Source organism: Mchenga conophoros, linkage group LG6 (assembly GCF_057382185.1).
Source record: "Mchenga conophoros isolate Kocher_MC1m ecotype Shallow Benthic linkage group LG6, M_conophoros_male_GT1.1, whole genome shotgun sequence".
Classification (NCBI taxonomy): domain Eukaryota; kingdom Metazoa; phylum Chordata; class Actinopteri; order Cichliformes; family Cichlidae; genus Mchenga; species Mchenga conophoros.
The window spans coordinates 25,927,600-25,950,968 of NC_140531.1; the positions used below are offsets into that span (position 1 = coordinate 25,927,600).

General features: G+C 39.4%; 3 protein-coding genes across 10 annotated transcripts in view; 1 reads left to right on the forward strand and 2 right to left on the reverse strand.

Moving 5' to 3' along the window:
* Positions 1 to 214: 214 nt before the first annotated feature.
* On the reverse strand, positions 215 to 1,900 carry LOC146572720 (retinal cone rhodopsin-sensitive cGMP 3',5'-cyclic phosphodiesterase subunit gamma-like). The gene is made up of 3 exons (XM_085277056.1): positions 1,747 to 1,900; positions 940 to 1,055; positions 215 to 825 (listed from the first exon to the last, which is right to left on the reverse strand). The coding sequence occupies exons 2-3, from the start codon at positions 1,041 to 1,043 to the stop codon at positions 708 to 710; spliced, it is 222 nt and encodes a 73-aa protein (XP_085133182.1). The 5' UTR covers positions 1,044 to 1,055; positions 1,747 to 1,900; the 3' UTR covers positions 215 to 707.
* Positions 1,901 to 3,922: 2,022 nt separating this feature from the next.
* On the forward strand, positions 3,923 to 6,874 carry LOC146572721 (retinal cone rhodopsin-sensitive cGMP 3',5'-cyclic phosphodiesterase subunit gamma-like). Its single transcript, XM_085277057.1, has 3 exons — positions 3,923 to 4,042; positions 5,282 to 5,395; positions 6,172 to 6,874. Exons 2-3 carry the CDS (start codon positions 5,292 to 5,294, stop codon positions 6,287 to 6,289), a joined length of 222 nt encoding a protein of 73 aa, XP_085133183.1. The 5' UTR covers positions 3,923 to 4,042; positions 5,282 to 5,291; the 3' UTR covers positions 6,290 to 6,874.
* Positions 6,875 to 12,028: 5,154 nt separating this feature from the next.
* Positions 12,029 to 23,369, reverse strand: part of rbfox2 (RNA binding fox-1 homolog 2) — a 43,390-nt gene continuing 32,049 nt past the window's right edge. For 5 of the 8 annotated variants that reach the window (XM_085277063.1, XM_085277060.1, XM_085277059.1 and 2 more), the window contains 7 exons: positions 21,646 to 21,733; positions 21,387 to 21,443; positions 20,183 to 20,333; positions 19,561 to 19,606; positions 16,575 to 16,663; positions 15,299 to 15,371; positions 12,029 to 14,916 (listed from right to left, as the gene is read on the reverse strand). In XM_085277063.1, the coding sequence (XP_085133189.1) occupies positions 14,872 to 14,916; positions 15,299 to 15,371; positions 16,575 to 16,663; positions 19,561 to 19,606; positions 20,183 to 20,333; positions 21,387 to 21,443; positions 21,646 to 21,733 (549 nt within the window). In that variant the 3' untranslated portion in view covers positions 12,029 to 14,871. Of the gene's footprint in view, positions 14,917 to 15,298; positions 15,372 to 16,574; positions 16,664 to 19,109; positions 19,147 to 19,560; positions 19,607 to 20,182; positions 20,334 to 21,386; positions 21,444 to 21,645; positions 21,734 to 23,369 lie in introns of those variants that run through there. The other 3 variants (XM_085277061.1, XR_014892742.1, XR_014892743.1) reach the window with 3 other exon arrangements.

Genomic DNA, 23,369 nt, shown 5'->3' on the forward strand with positions numbered 1-23,369 from the left:
AAAATATTTCCATTTACTGAGAAAATATAGGATTTATCTAATTCACTCAGGCGGGTTGTGAATTATAGACTTTCTCATTATAATAATGAAAAAAAAGCACAAACACACAAACACAAGGGAAATTTGCTAATACACAAAATAGACTGTGCAATGTTAATCAGCAGCTTTGGCGAGCAGAGGTGGTAGATGAGTTAAGAAGAACAGTCCAAAGATATCACAGATATCAAACTGTCTTTTATTCATTTTTATATTATTTTTTCTCTGCATGGGTTATTAGAGATGAAAGTGAGGGGTTCAGGAGATGAAGAGAAGCTGGGGATTAGGAAAAGTAGGAAAGGACGATGGAGCATTGGTGGAAAAGTGGGGGGAGGGTTGGGTGACAAAGTGCATGAGACAAAAGAGAGTGTGAGGGGGTTTGTTTTCAGGTCAAACCTCTAAAACATCAAAATCTGCCTCCTCTGTGCAGGTCGTAGAGTTCTAGCTGCTTAATTGACAGTAGGACCACATGAGGGGTAAACAGGGGGGAAAAAAGAAGAAAAACAGCTAAATGCTGCAATGTTTTTGCTAGCTGATCAATTTGTGTGCAATGTATCTCAAATTACATGAGGGACAATGAATATGAGGATGGGTATTTTGGGAAGGAGAAGGAAAGCTGGGCTGTGAGGTGAGAGACAGGAGGACTCGGTCCAAGAAAACAGTTGAGGTTTCTAGACGATTCCATATTTCGCCAGGTCGCTAAGCTCCATGTCCCCAAAGGCTTCCCATGGGCAGACCACGGTGAAGTCTGTGCCAAGACCCTCCATGCCGGGGATGTCGTCTCCAAATCTAATTGGAAGAAACAACAAGCTTTGATGAGCAAAACCAGCAGAAAGAAAGACAAAGTTATGGAAGAAAAGCTGCACGTGTGATGTTAAAAACAAAACAAAGAAAGCATCTCACCCCTTCTGGCCCGGTTTGGGCGCCTTGCTCTTGAAGGTGCGTGCGGCCCTCTGCTTAAATTTGGGAGGTGCTTTCTTGTCAACGGGAGTTGCGACGTCTGCCATTGTGTTTGGTTCCTGAAAGAGAAAACAGGTTAAAAAATAACAGTAATATGTTGATTTCCTGCAAAGATACCACTAACAATTCAGATTTATTGGAGGAGAACTTGTAATTTCTTTTTCTCAGCATGTGTTTTGCTTATTCTTCTATCTTTGTGAATCACTTTCTGTGGGTTTCTTTTTTTATGCTGTTTCTTCATGCCTTTTATTGTCTTACATAAACCAGTTCCAGTGCCTTGGTGCTAAAGGTTGTTATAGAAATAAAACTGAATTTGCCTCTTTTCTTTGTTCGGCTACAGCAATCAATAATCTCCTCTTTACAGAGGAGTCATTGCACATCCCTTCTGGAAACACTTATATTTCACACTCAGGCTTGCAAACAACCAAGCAAATCACTAAATTATGACTGCATTAACCATTGGAAATAAAATCCTCAACCAGCAAGTTCACCCAAATCCAATCCAACAGTGCCTTGAGCAGTATTTACAAAAAGGCCATCACAAAGCATTGCTTCTTATGAAATGTCTCATTTCAACTCCATTTCAGGCGTGATACTCAGGAAGGAAAAGAAAAGCTGTAAAGCCAGTGCTCTGTTTTTCTCTGCTGTGAGGATGTAGTTACAAAAGCAGAAAAGAATCTGAGGTAATACAAAGCAATAATAGCCTAAACTCCTCGCACAAGAGCTGACAAAATTGCAGTTTCATCTCACCTTTTGTTCAAAGTCTCAAAGAGTTTTTCTGATGCTGTCTGGCGAGTCTGTCGTTTTCTCACTTGTGGTGTCTCTCTCAGACTGACGACCCGTTTTTAAAGTCCTCCGAGCTGCTAATCCACTCAGATGTTCGCTCTGTGATGTGCCAGCTCTGCCCTATTCTGAACCAGCTCAGCCACAAATAGAGGAGATAAAGGATAGTGAGATATAAATACAAGGTGTATTTCAAGATAGACATGCCTGTAAATGTGCAAACTGAAGCAAACTACAGAGGAGCCATTCACGGGCAGCAGCGGGCGACAGTGATTAACACACAAATCTAAATATGGAGAAAGATACCTGTCTATCTAACTGCCATAGCTACATTATCAATCAATCACCCATCGATCACCACACGCATCAGTTTCTACCTGAATCATGCAATCATTTACTGAATATTCACTGCCACTTCATTAGGCACACCTATTTAACTGCTTGCTAACATGGATATCTAATTAGTAAATCATGTGGCAGCAACTCTGTGATTTTATTCACGTCGACGCGATCAGAATGATCTGATGAAGTTCAAATCGAGCATAAGAATGAGGAAGAAAAGTGATTTAAGTAACTCTGGATTTTGGCTTGGCTTTTGGTGCCAGATGAGCTGGTCTGAGTATTAGTATCACAAACTGGTGGGACTTTCCCACACAGCCGTCTCTAGGGTTTACCGTGAATGGCCTGAAAAAGAGGAAATATTCAGTGGGCAGTTCTTCGGGTAAACCAAAACATTCCTTGCTGATGCCAGAGGTTGGAGGAAAAATTGCCAGACTGCTTCAAGTTGACATGAAAGCAAGTGTGACTTAAATAAGCACTTGTTACAACCAGGGTCCAGGGTGCGCAGAAGAGCATCTCTGAACAGACAGCAGGTCAAACCTTGAGGCAGATGGGCTACAGCAGCAGAACACCTCACCACTGTACACATCTTGCGATGGCTGCTTCACATGCAGGATGACGCCTCATGTCACAAAGTTCAAAACATCTCAATGTGGCTCTGTGATCGTCAAAAGGCTGCGATGCTGAACAAAAAAGAAAATATGGAAATTAGATTGTGACAGTTAAGGAAATTATTTATACATTTTGATTGTGTTTCATTCTTTCAGTCCTGTTATCACCTGTACTTCAAGTACAGGTAAATTATTTTGTGCACAATCTCATCACCCTCCTGTGTGTTTCATGAGGTTATATTTATGAGGGTAAAATTTTGCATCCCTTCACTGACTTCACTGTACTGAAGGGGTAACCATCATTTCTTCTACCATTGTTTACCCAAATTTAATATTTTACACCTCTTCATGGATTGGAGATAATATTTGTAAACAAATGTGTCCTGACATAGCTTCAAGAGGATCTGGAGCACCACGTGATGTAAGAGCAGAGGTGCCCTGAACTCTCTTCAGGTGATGAATCAGATGCTGACAAATAAAGAACACTTAGCTATTCAGCTTTTAATCCTTCAACACATGGCATGAACTGTGCCTAGGTACAGTATGTAGACCTTTAAATGAATGATTACCAATGTGACAGGTGTGGTCTGCAGGTAGTAACACACTAATGCTGTCTTTACAGTTAATGTAAGGCAATAAAAAGAAAGAAAGAAAGAAAGAAAGAAAGAAAGAAAGAAAGAAAGAAAGAAAGAAAGAAAGAAAGAAAGAAAGAAAGAAAATCTGAGCTTTAAGGCTACTGTACAGCTTTTCTGGGGCTTTCCTAAATTTAATTATCTGATTAATACTGGAAGAAGTGCCTAAAAGCTCTGGGCAGGACTGGATTATTATTATTATTATTTTTTTGGTCAAATTTATTGTTTGTTTGTTTGTTTGTTTTTCAAATTAAGAATGATCACGATCAGCTGATTATGATTTCAAGCTCAACTGTTATGTAGATTAACAAAAAGGTATTTGGTAAAATGCATCTACCAGAAAATATTCCTCTATTGACAGTCAGAATCAAGCCCCAAACAGGTTAATATCATTGAATGAACCTCTTAGTTTCTCTTCTCCGCTGTGCTTCATTATATAAGGAACATATGTCTTTATATGGCAAGACGCATTAGGGTGAACATATGAGGCCACTCCCTAAGCTAATCAAGGGAAAAATCTAGACCGTGCTGTAAAAAAAATAGGACAGAAAAGCTATGGATAAGCATGTTAGAGGGATTAGAGGGGAGAGTATATAAGCAGGGAGCAAGCCATAGACTACAACAACACGAACAGACCAGAGAGGCATAATCCAGAAGCCACCCGTGCTACTGCAACAACAGGTAAGATCTAACTCTGACTTTCACTCAGCTGTGGTTGACTTTCCATTCTGCAGTGAAGATTACTAAGAGAAGAATTAAAGAGTAAGAGTCACTTAAGAACTTTATTTTGGAGATATATTTTACACATTTCTAAAAAAATAAAACCAAAAGATCATTTCAAGCTTTATAGTTTAAAGTTTGTGCACTGTATGTCTTCTTTACATCATTTTTTTCTTCTTTATGCTTTCAATTTTGTAAATGCTGTTTAGAAAAGCATTTAAAAAGTCATTATAAGTTTTTTTTTAATTGTGTAAGACAGCCAAGGGAGGCTTATTTGTGGGGGGGTTTGCAAATAATGTCGAAATTAACAGAAACCTATGAAATATATCGCTCCCCTTGATACAAAAAACAAAAACCTTCAAGTAAACCTTCAAAAGGAAAAATTAATTTACACTGGCATCCTTTTAACTCTTTTATTTGTCTTATTATTTCAGCATGTTATAACACCTGTCACTATAGCCTTATTTAATTTGTACTAAAATTTTACGGAAAACCAAATAAAAAATATTCATTAATTAGTTTCTTTAAAATGATTAATTTATTTATGTAGTTGTGTTTTTGTACACAATTGCAATGTTATATATGTATATATGTATGTATATATATGTATGTATATATATATATATATATATATATATATATATATATATATATATATATATATATATATATATATATATATATATATATATATATAAAAAGCAGCAAGGTGTTGTAACTACATTATAAAAAGTTGAATAAAGGTGGGATACTTAGGAGTTAATCTGCTTGCTGTTACAAAAGTCCATCAGTGAGGTCAAAGCACATTTGTAATCAGGAGCACTGATGAGCTTAACTATGACACAGTCAACTGAGCCAAGAAAAGACCAGATTAAAGTAGACTGAAATTGTTGTTCAGGTCAAATCCCCTTATACCCGAGCTTATTATTTACACCACGCAGGTTAACCTTCAGTCTAACAGCAGAATTAGCAGAAATCCTGGTCTCTAAATATATGCCGTGTTAACTTGACCACACATGAACTCAAAAGTCAAGGTGTAAAAATAGCCACTGATGGTGTAACAAAGCTTAAGGTGCTATGGTAGCTTTGGTTTATAATTTGATCTAAGCTGCAAGTGTTATATCATCAAAGAGGAGGAGGACGACGAATGGTCTTAAACACCAAGATTAAGTGATTAACTGTTTATTCTTTTTCTCTCAGATCATAAACAATGGCAGACGCACCTGCACCTGCTGACAAGAAGGCACCTCCCAAGTTCAAACAGAGGACAGCCCGTACCTTCAAGAGCAAGGCCCCCAAACCAGGCCAGAAGGGGTGAGAGGAAGACACGGCACAACATTTCTAATACTTCACGCTCCAACCGCACTAAATATTAAAGCTAGCGCATGACAGTTAGGAGATAGTAGTCCATTTTAGCTTGAGGGATGACATTTAAAAATCATATTGCCACATCCTATAATAGAACAGTGTTGAAGACTAAAGCAGTGGCTCGTGAATATTTAATTTCACGGGTATTCGGATCAAACTTGTGATCGATTGGATTATTTTTGCTAAACTAGTTTCAAAACAGTTACATCGACTGTTGGACTAACATTTGCAACACAATACTTAAACAATCACAGGGGATAGTATTTCAATCACAGAACTCTTCTGCTTTCTTTGACACATGAAATCCTTGCTCGAGTATAGTCTTTGCATAGTACAGAGCATGGACGCCAAGCTCAATTTACATCGTGGGCCATGTACACCCCACTTTGATCTTAAGTGTCTAAGGAAGTTTAACTACCCATTCTAAAACTCAGAAATCTCTATTGTAGATAATAAAATATACTAATAGTTTCTATATTACTTCATTATTTTGGTATATTATGGGAGAGGTGTGTATCAGTGGGAAAAGGTGTAAAACTTATGAAAATACAGTTAAAAGTCCAAATCTAACCCCTCCTTCATATTCTTCGATGGCATCCAGTGGGCTGGACTGGAGTCTTACCCAGGCCTTGTGTTTGACACACCTGATATTGAGTACTCATTAAACGATACACAGTGAAAGCAGGTCAAGAGTTAAGACATACTTTTGTTGCTTTTTTTAGATTCGGAGACGACATCCCCGGCATGGAGGGTCTCGGTACAGACTTCACAGTGGTCTGCCCATGGGAAGCCTTTGGGGACATGGAGCTCAGCGACCTGGCGAAATATGGAATCGTCTAGAAACCCTCCCGTGCCCTTTCCTCAATTATAAACCTCCCTGCACTAATTTTCCTCCACTCAGTCCTCTTATCTTTCACTTCACAGCCCAGGAGGCTTTCCCCCTCCCCAAATCCCGACTTGCAGTTTATTGTGGTTGTTACACCCATATGTAGTTTGGGAAAAATTACACAAAACCTTCTATCCTCAAGGTTGATCCAACTATGTGTCAAAGCTATCATATATTACATTAAATAGCTCTATGTACATTTATTTATTTATATATGCTTCACTGAGGTGTCCGTGTGTCAACCTGCTCCTCCAAACTCCCTCCATTGTACTTTGTGCTGGTTTGTTTGTTCTGAGAGACCATTCAGATATGTTGAAAGCAAGTTTCCTCACAGCTGCATCATCACTAAACCTTCTCTCTTCTGCCTTTTCCGCTCCACCCGTCCTCCACCTCTTTGGAGTTATTTTTTCTTAATGTACAGATGATGATGAATATATAAATAAAAATATTTTTATTTTTATGAAATATGAATGTAATGTTGCACATGCTATTAATGTAGGAATGGAAGTTATGTCAATAAATACTTTCCCCTATAAAAACCTTTGTGTCTTTTTGAACAGATACTATACTTTTAAGGTAATCAAAGAAAACAAACATTTATGCGAGCCAGACAACGTCAGAGATTTAAACATCTCAACATTAGTTACATGTATTATCACAAACTCGTGCAAGGGAACCTCATGGTTTCATGACATATGATGAAAAAATTTAGTTTTGTTAACGTAAATTATATAAAATTATATAGCTCCCATAGGTCATTTATAGCTATTTGATAGGTGGTTGCTGGGCAACGTGGCTATGTCATGAAATCTGATATAGATAAGAACCTTATGAAGCCTAAGATGGGCCTGCAAGTCGGGTTTGGGTGCTCGACTCCTGATCATGTAGGAGTAGTATGCGGACAAAGAAACAGACAAACAGACAGAAATGTATTATTTTATGTATAGATATCGATCACACAGACTGCTTTCCATGGATATTTGTGATCCTCGTTTTTTTTTTTCTTTTCTTCCTGTGTTCAACACAAGATTAAAGCTTTCACTTATCCAGTAATCCACTGAATCAATGATATGGCACAACATTGTTTATGGACCTTTGTTATGATTCCCAGGTAATATCAATGACTGTCAGGTTGCTATTTGAGGTTATGAACAAAGTATTTCACAAATACTGCCAACCAAACACTTGGGCACAATCACAGGTTGTTCTGATTGTGATTTAAAAAATTAAATCAACAACAACAAATAAAAAACCCTCCACTTTCCTCACTTGTATTTACTAAATCAGCCTCAGTGGTCTGCAAATTAGCTGTGGAAGATTCTCAAAACCATCTGTTTTGTCTGAAGGTTATCTCTGTAAGCTGTGAAAATTCATTGCAAATTTTTAGCCTGTGAGAATCTAGACCCAGTTTAAGGCCTGCACTTTTTCAAAATGGAGTCAAAATGTTTATTAGGTGAAAGAGTCTCAGTGCATGCTCAATAACAGGAAATCCCAGAAAGTAAATTGTGTTCATTTGAACAAAGCATTTTTTCCCACTAAAAACACTACAAATAGGATGAACAATCAACTTTCTGGGAATAGATGAGAGGATTGATGAGGTATGACCTTAACCTTGTGGACAGTTACACTGTTTTTGTAAAATGAAAATAAGACATTTGTGGGGCTTTATCTGAAGATGGTCTCTGCCACTTCATCTTGTGACTGGGGGGAAATAAATTCAGCCCATTGAAACTAGAATTTTGCTCATGCTTGATCAGCTTTATCCAAAGAACAGAAGAATACACTTGCTTTTAAAGCCACCTTCAGCTTCACTCAAGGGCTTGAGAGTGCTTGAAGGTCAGACAGTGACCCGAATTTTATATCTTTAGTCTACATAGAGTTTAATAGCAGAAAGAAAAAAGTAAGAAGATGTGCAAAAAAACATAAAAACAAAATAGATGGTTACCCGGCTTTGCTCCTTGGCCCTCAACTAGATTGGATGAACTGAAATAATTCTTCGTTGGTCATTAAAATCTGTGATAGTGTCATTTTACTTCTAGCACACTCATCCAGTGTAAAATCCTTATCAGCATGCTAACAAGTCACTTGACTTTGTCAGCAAACGATGGGAGGTCTGATTTGTGTGTGTCTCTCCAAGTGCTTTGATGTTTCAGTCAAACTACTGGGTTTACAGATGAGAAGAGCCGGATTCACTGACCAGACTTTAATAGGTATACCTTGCTAGTGTTGGGTTGGACTACATTTTGCCCCCTTTGGCTGCATATTTGTTGCTGCACATCCTTGATAGGAATCTTCAGCACATCCCCAAGGTCCTCTAGTCGATTAAAATCTGTGGACTCCTCAGGCCATCTGAGAAGAGTGAACTCACACCAACACCAGTCTGAACCATCAAGACAGAATGGATCAGTGTTTTTATGCTGTTTCAAGCCTAATTCCATCTTGACCATCTGTCACCAAAACTATGTCTTCAGCAGGTCTTCTTGGTCTTATGTGCATGCCTAAATGCACTGATCTGCTGCAGTGTGGTTGGCTGATTAGATATTTGCATTAACTAGTAGTTGAACAGCTGTACCTAATGAAATGGCAGTGGCAAATGCAATTCACAAGAGTTATTTGTGACCAAAACTGAGCTAAAAGTTGAATGTGGATTTTCTGGTGGAAACAGATACACCTACAGTACAGTGCATCCAGAAAGTATTCACAGTACTTCACTTTTTCCACTTTTTGTCATGTTACAGCCTTATTCCAAAATGGATACATTTATTTTTCCCCTCCAAATTCTGCACACAATACTCCATAATCCCAAAGTGAAAAGGTTTGTCCGAAATTATTGAAAATGTATTAAAAATAAAAAACAAAAAATATAATATGTACATAAGTATTCACAGCCTTTACTCAATACTTTGTTGAAGGACCTTGGCAGCAATTACAAGCTTAAGTATTTTTGAGAATGACGCTACAAGCTTGGTACATGCATTCATCTCTACCCTGACTGCTCCTCTGTCAAAAAGCATAATGCTGCCACTAACATGCTTCACTATAGGTGGTAGTGGCCAGGTTGCCTGGTTTCTTCACATCAAAAAAAAGTCAATTTTTATTTCATCAGACCAGAATTTTGTTTCTCATGGTCTGAGACACCTTCAGTTGCCTTTTAGCAAACTCCCGTTGGGCTTTTATGTGAGGAGTGGCTTCCGTCTGGCCACTCTACCATACAAGCCGGATTGATGAAGTGCTGCAGAAATGGGTACCCTTATAGAAGGTTCAGAATGACCATTTGGTTATTAGTAGGGTTGCCAACCGTCCCTTAAAATACGGAATCGTCCCGTATTTCGAAACAAAAGTACACGTCCCGTATTGAGCTAATAAGGGACGCACTTTGTCCCGTAATACAGTGAGAATCAAAAGTGGCCTATAACTTTTAATGGAATTAACGCTTTGTTTGAAAACATAATTCCCAGCCCCTCTCCTGCTTTGTGACCAATGAGCTGACAGCACACTTACGAGTATGACAATTCAGATTACCACTCATCTCATTGGTCGAGGAAAGGTCGCTTACGGAGAAAATACCGGAAGACAACAAATGACCACAACAAGAAGCATGGCCAACAGGGAAACAAACGCAGACACTGCGGTGCAAGTCTCGGACGACAGTACACCTAAAGCTGGGCAGACACTGTGCGATTTTTTTCAGTCACGTTATTCAGCTCCTGCTCAAACTGCACGATTGACTCGCAGTTGGTAGGTCACGATGCAGGTCTCACACTATACCGCCCGATGCTCTGATGCGACCTGAGTGCTCACACTGTGCCTCCATAAAATGAAGGTTATAACAGAAAATCTGTCGCGCTCTCTCTCCGTCTTACACTCACACAGACACACACACCACCATCAACTTTGCTAAATTGCTAATGAAAAACATTGATCAGGCTGTGATTTAGCAGCGATGTAGATCCAACTATTTTCACGGTTGTTGTGGTCGTGATAATTTTGTGATGCCACATCGAAAAGGCTCGGATGAGCTTTCCAAAGTTCTACAAGTTGTGCCTCCATCGCTTGTGTCCAGATCACACGCTGCACAGCCGTGCTGCTCCGTCTTTTACACCAACGTTTACGTGTTTGCGCGCGAGCAGTGTGAGCGGCTGTGGTGAGACCCTCACGAGCGATTGATGATCGGGAGCTGGTCGTGAGGTGTTAATCACTTCTCGTTACCCCACGTATACTACACGATGAAGGCCAAAATCGGCTCAAAATGGGCCTAAAACTGCACAGTGTAAGCCCAGCATTAGAGCAGCAATGTTTGTTCCCCTCAGAGAAAGGGAAGAATGGGAAAAGGAAAACACCTGGCTGGAAAACGTTAATATGGGCATGTGCAGTCAATATCAGCGCTATGTGGCCAGAAGTGTGATAATATAATTTATTTTGTGTAATAAACAACTGCAAGGATAGATGATTACAACAAATTGATGACTAATACATAAAAGTAATACATAGATGAATAATGATGATGAGTTAAGATGCGTAATCATGGGAACAAGTGGGTTTACAAACAGGAGCAGCTGATTAGCATTAGAAAAGCTGAAATAATACCTCAACTGAAGCCAATTGTACTAAATGCACTAAATGTGCACTGTTACAAGAATGTTTTTCTTTCTATTGTTTTCTATTATTTCAAGTTAAGCAGGACAGAGTTCTTTTAAAGAAAGATTTACTTATATTCTCAAAAGTTAAGCATGACAGGCTTCTGTTTAAGAAAGAGACCTGTTTTATCGTGTTAATGTTGTCATTTTGAGCTAAAAATAAATGGCTAAATGATCATTTGTTTCACATGTGTTCATATCACAAAGAATAGAATATGCATCTACTTAAATCAAATTCAAGTCAAATGGTTAAAAAAATAATTTCACACACAAAAAAAGAGCTAGAAAATTCACCACACTGGGAAGGGTGAAGACAATTGGGTCGCCCGGCCCTGGCCACGAGGTGTCCCTTATTTATTTTTCAGGGAGTTGGCAACCCTAGTTATTAGTCACCTCCCTGACTAAGGACCTTCTACCTTAGTAAAAGGGCCTTCCTATCTAGGAAAAAATGCTGTTGGTTCCGAACTCCAAACGACTGAGGCCACTGTCACTGTTGAAGAAATGTTCCTGTTGCGTTTGCCAGATCTCTCCCTCGATACATTGTGTCTCTGAGGTCTACACATAATCCCTTGGACTTCATGGCTTGGTCAGACATGCATTATCAACTGCGAGGCCTTACATAGACAGGCGTCCTATCAGCTGAATTTACCACAGGTGGACTCCAATCAAGTTGCAGAAACATCTGAGAGACGATCAGTGGAAAGAGGATGCACTTGAGCTCAATTTTGAGTTTCACTGAGATGGCTGTGAATACTTTTTTCACGTTGTCATTATGGGATGAAAAATGAATGAATTCCATTTTGAAATAAGGCGATGGTAATGTGACAAACTGTGGAATAAATTGATTGGACAGTAGAAATAAATAATGATGCTTATTTATAGTAGATACCATCATGTTCATCCTATTATCATGAACACAGTATCATGGTTACAGTTTGCTTGCAGTGGCCAGTGTGGACAATAAAAGTCAATCTGCATCCGGGTTTGCCAGCTGCACTATAATATAAGACTCAACCACTTTAATAATGCATAGAAAGAAAAAAACAATCTGAGAAGTTCAATCACAACAAAACATTTTTATATAAAACATTTTATATGGACATTCAATAACAAAAAAACATAATGGCAGTCAAGGGGGAATACAGACATGACAGAGGAAAGGGGACTGTCCATTGAGAAACCATAGCAACTATGAAGGATGACCACATAGTTTACTATAATACACTGGCAAGAAAACCACGACAGGAAAAAAAATGAAGCTGCCACGTGTCATTTGTGCGGCAGCCATTTTGTTTGTCACCGGGCCTTTTTGCCAAACAGCACTGTGCTCTTTGATGCGTTAACTAGCTTAGATTCGCTAGCTGCCTGTCATGGAGTTTAGTGGTAAAGAAGAACGCAGCTGGGCTCTGCTGCTCAGGAATCAAATATGAAAAGACACAAGATTCATGCAAAACTATTTTTTTATATATAACTCGACAAGTATCGCTCATGCTGGTTTGTCCATGCCTTCAGTGGCTCCAAAAGTCCATCTTAGAGTATTTTGTGTAGCACATGTCAAGCCAGAACATGCTGGGTACTGTTAGCATCTTTGGCTAGTGCCTTTTTTTTTTCTTTTTTTAAAAAAAAGAAAAATTAAAAGTGTCTGAAGCACATTCTACATTAATATGGAGATTTTTTTTTAAAGTAACACTAAATGACTTGAGAAAATCCAACAGCAGCACATTTAAAAGAAAGGGAGAAAAAAAAGCATGTTAATGAAAAGCATGTTTTCCTGATTGTGAGAAGCAGAAAACACAAAAGGTAGCTTTGAAGATGGATAAAAACAACTTCATATCCCAATGCTGACAAATTGTTTTTCGCCAGGAACCTTAACCTGTGCATGTATGAGCGATAACACTTTTTTCAAACAAATCCAGAGTAGCCAAGCTGACAGATTTAGCCAGTGAAATGTAAGGAATCATTAAGATTTCAAACCAAAACAATACAGACTGCTTTAACTCAAGTGCTACAGGCCTATGTTCACTCATTCCAAATAGCTCAGTCGCTTGCAAAACATGGACACACGTACACAAAAAAAAGTGTTACTGTATATTTTGAAATATGATAAATGTCAAGCTAGCAGATCCTATGATTAATCAAAAACAAACAAACAAACAAACAAACAAACAAACAAAAAAATGACTGAATAGTCAACCAAAAGGACAAAAGTTTGGTGGTGTGACACGCATACCTTTGTTTGTCCCCAACCAGCTATGCTTTCCAGCTGAAGAACTTTACTCCCAAGAGAAAAAACAAAGTCACTTGAAAATGTCCTTGCACCTTACAGGACAAGGAACAACACAGAAGATGAAAGTAAATAATAAAAACAGCTGTAGGATTATGATAATAACAATAACAAAGATAATATATTTATACATACGGCAGAAAAATGTGCTTTCTACAAATCTTTGGAACAAAAACAAAAGCCCAAAAATAAAAAAAAAGCCACATTTTGGAAATATAGAATACAATGGAATAGAAATATGCACAATTGTGTTTTGCATTTAAATATTTACTACAAACTCACTAACTGAATCTCTCTCTCTTGCTCAGCAGTTGCTGCTGCAGCATCTTAAACACAATACCAACAGAAGTATGTTTCAGGAAGACTCATCCATTGCTGGACACTCTACAAAAGATGGAATATGAGGGGAGGGGGATCCAAATAATATATTCCTACACTAAAAGGACCAACCACTATTTGAACCCCAGGGTTTAGTTTGGGTGTAAACTCCACTAAACGGGAACCTTTCCCCCCCCCTTCTTCTTCTTCTGTGTAGTGTTGCCATGTTTGTAGTGTCGGGTGAAGTCCCGTGCACGGATATAAGCTGTTTTCATATACCTGACAGCATATTTGTACTTTGTTAATGATTTTTAACCCCAGGGTTCACTGTTGAATCCATGACAGCAGCGGCTGCTGACTCAAACATAAGAATGGTTTTATAAGAGTAATAATGAGAATAATTACAATTACAAATATCATTAATAATAATAATTTGGTAACTTTTTTTTCTCTCTAAACTAATTTCTTTGCATATAACAATTTTAAGTTTAAAGGTTTACCATTTCCACATACTAAGAAAACTTGAGGTAAGGAACAGCTCTAATAAACCCTCCCTCCTTCAGCTTTCGGACGTGATTTCTATAGCGTTATAAACCGTCACATCATCTCTCCAAGCTGCCACATTCAGTCTCCCTCTGCCAGAAAGAACACCGCGGGATTGGAAATCCTCTCCTTACTATCCGCCCACGTCGAGGAGGAATTATAAAATCCATCCGTGGGTGGTTTTATCATTTGACTCGTCATTCTGGTTCAGAATGTTTTCTCGGTGCTCTTTCTGCGCACCGTCTTTCTTCCTACTGCCCTGATGTTTTCCTTCAGCGGAGAGCGTGTGCAGGCCACACAACGCTCGGCTCTTTCATGCACTCACACACACACAAACACGCACACGGGTGACGGCTGTTTTAAGTGTCAGTTATCCACATGCAGCCTTTGGAAGAACATCTGGGCTCTGTCCCAAATCTTGTGCTGCTGAGTGCAGAGGGAATAAGAAGGGGAGACTATAATACAGCCGTGCAATAGGGAAGGAGGCCATCTTAAGTCTTATTTTTTTCTCTTCTTCTTCTTCTTTTTTTTTTTAACATTAAGGCCATCCTTCAGTCTTTAATACAGCATTCCTCTATTTCTGTATTAGCGTATATAAGAAAACGTGGGACTGCTCTGGGGTGGGATCTGAAATATCTTCTTTGTGGTCAAGTCCACGTTTTAAAACTGGGTGCAGTCCACCTCCGTGACAACAGGGGGAGCTCTTTCAAAGTAATTCAATGGAAGAGAGGAGCTCCTGGGAAATGTAGTGTCTTTAGTAGGGAGCAAATCTACTGTAGCCTCCCCTGTACAGCGTAGCCTACAAAGCAATAAAAGGAACACTTAGTGAATAAAATCGTTCACTAGAGTCAGAATTGCAGTTGTTTCAAGCTGTGATTCGTCATTTTCGTCAATACATCACAGAAAAAGACCAAAACGAATTGATTTGTCAAACACGAGTTGCTGGTGTACGCATAGCCTAATAAAAGTACACAGAACCCTTATGCCAGATACACATTGGTAAAATAAAACTGCTCATTTTTCCTTAATTCAGGCTCTTTCTTAGTTGCATAAACACTATTATACATATTAATCAGTGACTACAACATAACATATTCAAACAATACTGATTAATACTGAAAATATTGACATTTTCTTGCGAACAGACCACAAAACAGTATTCACGCCCTACGTGGACTTACCATGGCTCCAACGCCGTAGGCAGCTGGGGCAAGTGCAGCGTGGTAGGGATCTGCCGTGTAAACTCGTCCATAACTATGAGGGGGGGGAAAGGGTTACACAAGCTGATTTAGATTAGCTGCAAAATGATTCTGACATAGTGCAGGAGAGAAACAAGTGTTGTGTCTTTTTAAGAAGGCCCAAGATACCTCAAAATGTGAAGAAAGTTAGGCACACAAAATTAATTTTTATCTTATTAGTATTTTTTCTGCTAGCTGTTAGAAACTACAACAGTGTCATACATACAGCCCACCCAAAGTGTTCAAATTACAGAGGAGGACGTCAACAAAATGTTAAACTTTTCCCTGTATTTTAGATCAGGAAACACGACACTGCAAAAGTTTAAGAACAGATCACATCGTTTCGTGTAAGCTAAAGGTTCATTTTTGTATTTAACCTTTACCTAACCGGGATTAAATGACTCCTCAGATTTAAAGTCTCTTTTGTAAGGGCGTCCCAGTCGACACAAGCATGACAACAATCACCTCTACATGCATCTGACATGGGAACCACCAGACGCTCAGTACTGCAATTATAAATATTGCAATTTATCACTTTTTTTCAACTGTACAATAGATCCTCAAATTTAAACTTTGCAAATATCTGTTTTATCCAGTAAAATAAAATTATCTGACTTCAGTTATTTTTTGTATTTTGTTGTGTTTTTGTATTTTATATTTTATATTGTTGTGTTTTTATATTTTCCTATTGTATATAGTATTTGTATTTCTATTTTATTCTATTGTATATATTATTCTATTTTATTCTATTGTATTTTATTGCATTCAAGTGTTTTCTAATATCTGCTGCATAACTTTGCACTTTTGCTGTAACAAAACAAATTTCCCACCTGTGGGACTAATAAAGGTCATCTTATCGTATCTTATCTTTTTTCTGCAAAAATGAGATCGTCGAGGAAACAAAACCTCCCAGAAACGTTGCCATAAGACAGACTCAGCCGCAGATTTTCTCCTAGATGTAAAAAGGTTGCTGTCTTATTTTTACTCGTGTGACTGAGGCTCTGAATCAGGAGGTAGCTTTGTCAACCTAAGCCTGGTTTTTCTGTAAAAGTTTGCTCACGTTGCTAATGTAACCTCAGGATGCTGGTGCATGAGATAGGCCTTGCTGTTCACAGTATTTCCAGAGTATTTTAATGTTTTTAATATATCGATATTGACACGATGTAGTTACGCAAAAGTAGCAATTGTGATAAAAAAGTGTCCAGGACACTACGCTCACCTGTCACTGTAAGCTGCCGCTGCAGCTGCTGCCGCCGCAGGCGTTGCTACTGCAGCCGGCTGGGCGTATCGATACGCTGCATAGCCACCCTGTGAGGAGTCGATGGAGACGAGAGAGGTGGAGGACAGAGAAGAGGGGAAGAGTGGAGCAGAGGAAAAGAGGAGAGAGAGAGAAAAAGAGATGCAATGAAAGGGCAGGAAGGACGGGACGGAAAGAAGAGAAAGGTCTTGTTTAAAGTTTGCCATATTTTCTCTGCAGACTATTAAAAAACACTAGCAGTGAATCTAACGTGTTACATTGTGAGAAAAAAAACTGCTGAGAAGAGAGCGAGAGATTAACAAGCAGTCAGTCAGCAAAACTGGCTAATCTGGTGCAGTACAGCATTCACAAGGATGTAGCTCAGGCTCTGTGTGGCTCTCTCACTTCATGGCTAATGTGGGGAAAAAAATACCCTTAATTGCACACAATGCTGTTGTTGTTTTTAGCGTTTGTAGCTCTGAATCGCCTTCATCTATCCCACAGTGAGTTAGACATGAAGGGAGAGAGAGTTCACAGCCATAACTGTGCCCCACCCCGGTTCCCCTACCAAAAACACACAGTTAAAGAAAGGGGAAGGAGTGGCAGGATGATCGTGTCATTATCTACGTTTGGATGAACAGCTGATGAACAGACACAAAAATAAAACTACAGGTGTAAGAAGACAAGTCAGCCAGTCGGATTTTAAAAAATGAAAAAAAAGAGGGCAAACACACACACTCTCACATGGCCAGCAACCAATCACTGACAGACACAGCATGCTTTCCCGAATTCAGAACAAACAGTGTATTAGGCCAAACATCCCTATGGAAACAAAAATAAATAAATAAGGAAAGAAACACACACCACTGCATTCTACCCTAAGGAATCAGTTCCTGCATTCAGGACCACACAGTTGCTGCTATGGGAGGAAGGCTGGACCGGGGGAGGAGGGGAAGATGAGGGAAGGAGAGACAGAGAAAGTAGAGGTGATGGAAAAGGATAGGAGGGAAGGTGGGAAACCACAGTGAACATAAGAGTAGAAAAGAAGGGTCTGATAATAATAAAAATGAAGAGGAAGAGAAAGTACTGAACTAGATAAGAACCTTTAGTAAAGGTCTACTTTAACAGTCAAAGGAGGAAAGGATGAATAAAAAGGGAGGTTGGCAGAAATAAAAGGAGAAGATTTGGGAGGAAAATACACGGGATGGGGGGCGGGGAGTCAGCCTTGTAAGTATGTCTGCATGCTGACATTGATTCAGTTAGCATGCCACAGGTGAAACAGATAGGGAGATTCCTGGAAGGGGTCTGAATGATCTGCTAATTGGATGAAGGAAAATCTCTCTCTACATCCCTTTAAAACTGCGAGTACTCTCTGTACTCAAATCACAGGTTTGGGTATTACTTATTTAGCTTATTTAATCTTCGTTAATACAGGAAATGCGACGTCTCGGAAAGCTACGGTGCACGATCGCTCAAGTGAAATTTAAAAAGCAGGTTTCACAAAATGAACAAGCGTTCGGACTCAAAAATGACAACGGCGATTCAACCCCAATTTTCAGGGAGTTTCTCACAAAATAAAGAAAGAAAACAAAACGCAGTGATTAAAACATGAAGCCTAACATTTGTTTGTTCCATCAACAAGAAGCAAAAAGATCATGTTCGGGTCTACAGGGCTTAACAAATTTATTAGACCACCTGTCATAAATACAAGAAAACACAAATGAGTCTTGTTCAAAGACTAAGGATTATGTTTATTAGACAAATAGACCGATTTCATATTTTTACACCCAAAGTGGAGCCGAGCATCCTAAGAGGTCAGAAATTAATCAAGCTTAACATTAAAACCACTAAAACTATGTTTTTCTGCTCAGGGATGCAAGTAAATACCTGTAATTTAGCCGCTTAATTAAAAAAAAAAAAAAGCTTTACTATTTTATTCTGCCTTTACTGTCAAACAGTACATTTTTAATTCATTAGTTACAACAATAATTAGCATTAAAAGTATCATTTTAATTAAAGAGCTTGTGCATACTGGCAGATTAACCATTACAGAAACATAAAAAATGATTTTGCTAATTACAAATCCTGTTAATTCAGGGCACTTGTGGTATAAACCAAACATTTGGTGGTGGTCTAATGAATGTGTTTAACACTGCGTGTGTGTGCACACTAATGGAAAGCTGAAGTGTCAGCATAGATCAGATTCAATCGAGTTTTTCAAGCTCTGACCAAACGTATATCCCTCGATCCCTTTTCCACTACTTCCGTTGGATACTGCACTTAATTTACAGAAAAACATATCAGACCAGCCGCCGTTTGGTTTTGTTTTTTCCTAATGTGTTTTGCATTCTTTCCTCCCCCTTCCGCAACTCCGCCCATGTCAGAATCCAGTGAGTTAGTAGAAGAAGACAGAGAAGGCATTTCAATCTCAGATGGTCAATAATGTCTAGCAGCACGCAGTCATTGGAGACGAGGAGGATGCACACTGGCTCTCACACAGAGTGTGTAAAACCCTACCTGGGGCAATCTGCCACTAATGTCCTGAAACACTAGTCTACAGAGAGAACAGAAACATCTATTGTCAACCTGGTCACACACGCGCGCACACACACCATTACACACAGGCACACACTCGTAATCACATTGGTACAAACTAACTCACAAATGCACAGAGACAAACCCTAGAGGAGTCTACTCACGAATGAGTGCACGGTTTTGCCGTGTTGTGCTGGACAGCTAAGCGAACGCTGGCGCGTTGAATGTGAGACTGTGCAAATTTTGATTTCAATCAAAGGCCTCGTTTAAGTTTCAGTAAAATGTCAAGCGGTGATGAGTCAAAACACTCAAAAGTACACGTCTCTACGGGTTTGATCCGTGCCATTTCACACTTGAAAACCCACAAGGCAACAAGGGGGAGGGGAAAGGTAGGTGACGAGGGAGGCAGTGGAGGAGAGGCAGGCGTACTTACATAGAGATCAGCTGCACCGTAAAAACCATCCTGATAGGCCATCACACTGAGAGAGAAACAGATAATACAGGAGAAAGGGGGGAGGACAGATAGAGAGTAGAAAAAGGAGCGGTGGTGGGAAGTCAAAACAAACAAAACGAAACAAAAGGGGAAAAAAAATGGTGTGATGCGCCACCATGTGGGCAGTGCAGAAAACAACAAAGAAGAGTGACGATTGAGGGGGGAAAGATGGGAAAACGGTGCCAAACAGATTGTGAGAGAGAGAAGAGAGAAAGAAGGGTGAGATTATTACACACCGTGCAACATGCAGGACAAAAATACCACCTCTTTGTATGCAAATGCCTCAAAGTGATACTACTGTTTCTTCGGCTGCTTATTAAACATTGAAAAAACTACTCAATGTAGCTATCATTACCATTTTGGACTTACAAGGAAATGGTATTTCAGCTCAGCCAACCATCAATGTCAACTCTCAATAAAAAATTATATTCAAACACACAGCATGCATTATTTTTTTATTTTTTTACATAAAAAGTGCAGCCATGCTTCTAAGAAGACGATTGATCCGATCTGTGACATCATCGTCACTATTAGCGGTGTTGTTATTTTTGAGTGTGTTTACCCAGGATAGGTGGGGATGGCAGGCTGTGGGACAGCGGCCCTGACTGCGCTGTACACTGGCCGAGCACGACCTCGGAGGTGAGCGCCTCGAAAGGTTGCAGCGGTCGAGGCAGCTGCTGCTGCTGCTGCTGCTGGGTACGGAAACCCTGGTACTGAGAGCAAGAGAGACAGAATTAAAACACGGTTTATTTTTACTGATGTCGATTAAACATTTAGATTGACTGAAATCACAATCATTTGTCCTACAAATCAATAAAAAGCAGCAAATGCTTGCTATAACTCCCCAGAGTTCAACTGATGTATTCAAATTCAACTAAAAACTAAAGATGACCTATCAACATCTATTATAAATCTATCTAACACACAGAAAGTATTGCACCTTCATTTTTAAGCATAAATGTCAAACAGCTGTAAAATACTGGAACAGCACGCTGAGTAATCCTTGCATTTCTTTTTTCTTCAATACGCAGCAAACTTTTCGATGTAGACTAACTCTCGGGCTGGCGGTATTTTCTAGATGTCTAGTCACGACTGAATAATAGTCCCCCGGGAAAAAAATTCAACTGACATCGCAGAAGTTACCATAACGCCAGTTTGAGGTCACCTCAACGTTACCTGGATATCCTTGTAAGAGTTTTGAGAATTTTGTTTTGCATCGCTCTCCTTTTCAAGGAATTTTATTCCCAGATGAGATAAAAAAAAAATCTACATGAAAACATGTTTCTCAATGAAAAAGGAGAGAGAATGGGAAAGAAAAAACAAAACACCTCAACAGTGACTCAAACTCACAATCTCACACTTTCGGGTCCACCACTTCTCCCACTGAGCTAATTGATTTCACGTGTCAGTAGTAGCACTCCTTCCTGAGTTTAAGATGCTGACATCGCAGACAGCGAGGGGAGAAGTGTAAGCGTGTGATGCATCAAGTTCTTCCGGTAACAAGTGAAATGTAATTTGGGTATCTATTTAACTATTTAAAAAAAGATGTCATTAGATGTTGAGGTGACATTCACACAACAATGTGCTAGCTAAATTAGCTGTCATTGTTAAGAATAAATAAATAAATAAATAATCTGAACCGTGTTTTGCACTTTGTAAAAATCAGAAAAGTTTGGCCTGACCTCTTATTGTGATCAGTTTTGGGAGACATGCAAGCAATGTTTGCTGGGTATCAGTCAGGTAAGAATAAAGGAAGGCTTTCTTACCTGTATAGAGCTCAGGACTGTAAATGCCTCCAACCATAGGACTCAGCTTCCATCCAGCTATAATAAAGAAAATTGACAACAACATGTAAACAGAAACGTGTCACAGAAGCGACGGGCAGCCAGGGTTCACACGACATTTACTCATTCTTGCATGTTGTTTGTTTCTTTGGGGAGGGGGTGGGGGTAGTGTCTGCCGCTTTAATTTAGTGACAATAATTTCTGCCCCCTCTCTCTGGTCCAACCGTGCAAAATGCATTACCATATGGCAGTGCCGCAAGGCCCTCTCCGTTCGAGTACGGCGTGGTCATCTTCTTGTTTGTCATCACTCTGGCTGTGGCGTTATTAACCTGGACACCAAAGAAAGTGATCAGAGGCTCATTTCATTCACTTTTAATGGTTGACACAAGCACAGTCCAATCACAGGTCAGGTTACGCTGAGTTTTGTCTGTGACACTTCATATGATTACTGGAGCTTTCATATTCAGTGAGGTGTCGTTTTACTTTTCACAGTTTTGTACTTATGACAGGGGTTAATTCTGTTGATGAGCAGCGATGGTATTTGTTGCATGCGCTTCTTTTGAAGGAGAAAGACATTGAAAACAAGGATCCTGGTGAGTAGTCAGGCAGTTTTGCACGCAAACAATGCAACCATTGGCACACAGAACAAAGAAAACAACAAAATATCTGAGATCAAAGGCATTCAAAAAGAAATCCAAGACCATTATTTTGCTACCTTAAAAAAAAGGAGGGAAAAAGAAGGTGAATTAAGCGGCAGATTCATCAGTTGAACACAATGCAAAAAACATCAATCGAAGAGTTCATACACAAATTACACACGGCCAATCAAGAGCGCATCACATCACCAGAGGTGAGCAAAACTAGCCAGTCAGCAAGCATCAGATGCAGCAAGAGACCAATCAAATAAGGTCGGCAGCCCTCCCAATCAAATACACATCATACAGAAAAAAGGAGGAAGAGGAGGGAGAGAGAACAACAGAGAAAGGACAGAAATATAAAAGGGATGCAGAAGGAGGAGCCAGTCCACATGAAAACACACAGAAAAAACACACACATGACGTGGAGAAGAGAGACAGCGAGTGAACAGTCCATCCAAATGTGCAGTTCTTCAAACAAACGAACAATAAGATGCAATACACTCGTACAACATTCATCTGACCGTTTGCCTACATTGGATCTAACTGTACGTGAGCAGTGATGGAGAAATGATGGATGGAGCAAGAACGAGTACAGAAAGAGAAAAAGTCTAGATAAAAGACAGAGAGGATGGGGGATGCAAATATCATTCCTCAAATCAAAAAATAAAAATCAAATGAAAAAAAATCAAACAGAAACCACGGCTGTGAAACACTGCCAGGCATTTCAGATCAGTGTCACACGCCAGAAACACCTCGAAGCACACAACCACCAACACACACCATCCAGAACCAAACTTATCGAAAACAAGGAAACCGCTTAACAGAAATCAGAACAAAGAAAAGCTGTCGCTGATTTTAAAAAAATTCTACTAATTATTTCATGACAGCTTTTTTAAAATCTTTTGTATTTTTTTTTTCTCAAATTACCACATTTAGTAAAATTGCTTTACGATATGCTTGCATCCCCTTTAGGGCAACACACTATTCATCCACAGGTACAGCTTTAAGAGGAAATGTCACGTCTGCACAGCCGTATCTCTGCAACTGTCTGCAGTCCGCAAATTGGTGCAGAAGGTTGTAGTCAAGCACTACAGCACGCCATGATATACAGACTACTATTATCCCCTCTCCAGTTAAGCTAACATTGCACACATGCTTTAGCATGCTGTCCCACTAAGGTGCAGAAAATGCAGCTATCAGCTGACACATGACACAGAGAGATGACATAGTACTATATGACGTCATACAGATGACGAGAAAGAGAGTAAACCATGCAGGATACAGCTCTGGAATTAAATGCTGAATGCAGTTAGAGAGGTGATTGGAA

Coding starts and splice junctions, on each gene's coding strand:
- LOC146572720 (XM_085277056.1), bottom strand. CDS start 1,043: ATGGCAGACGTCGCAACTCCCGTTGACAAGAAAGCACCTCCCAAATTT. Junction 826..939: donor CCCAAACCGGGCCAGAAGGG/GTGAGATGCTTT, acceptor TCTTCCAATTAG/ATTTGGAGACGACATCCCCG.
- LOC146572721 (XM_085277057.1), top strand. CDS start 5,292: ATGGCAGACGCACCTGCACCTGCTGACAAGAAGGCACCTCCCAAGTTC. Junction 5,396..6,171: donor CCCAAACCAGGCCAGAAGGG/GTGAGAGGAAGA, acceptor TGCTTTTTTTAG/ATTCGGAGACGACATCCCCG.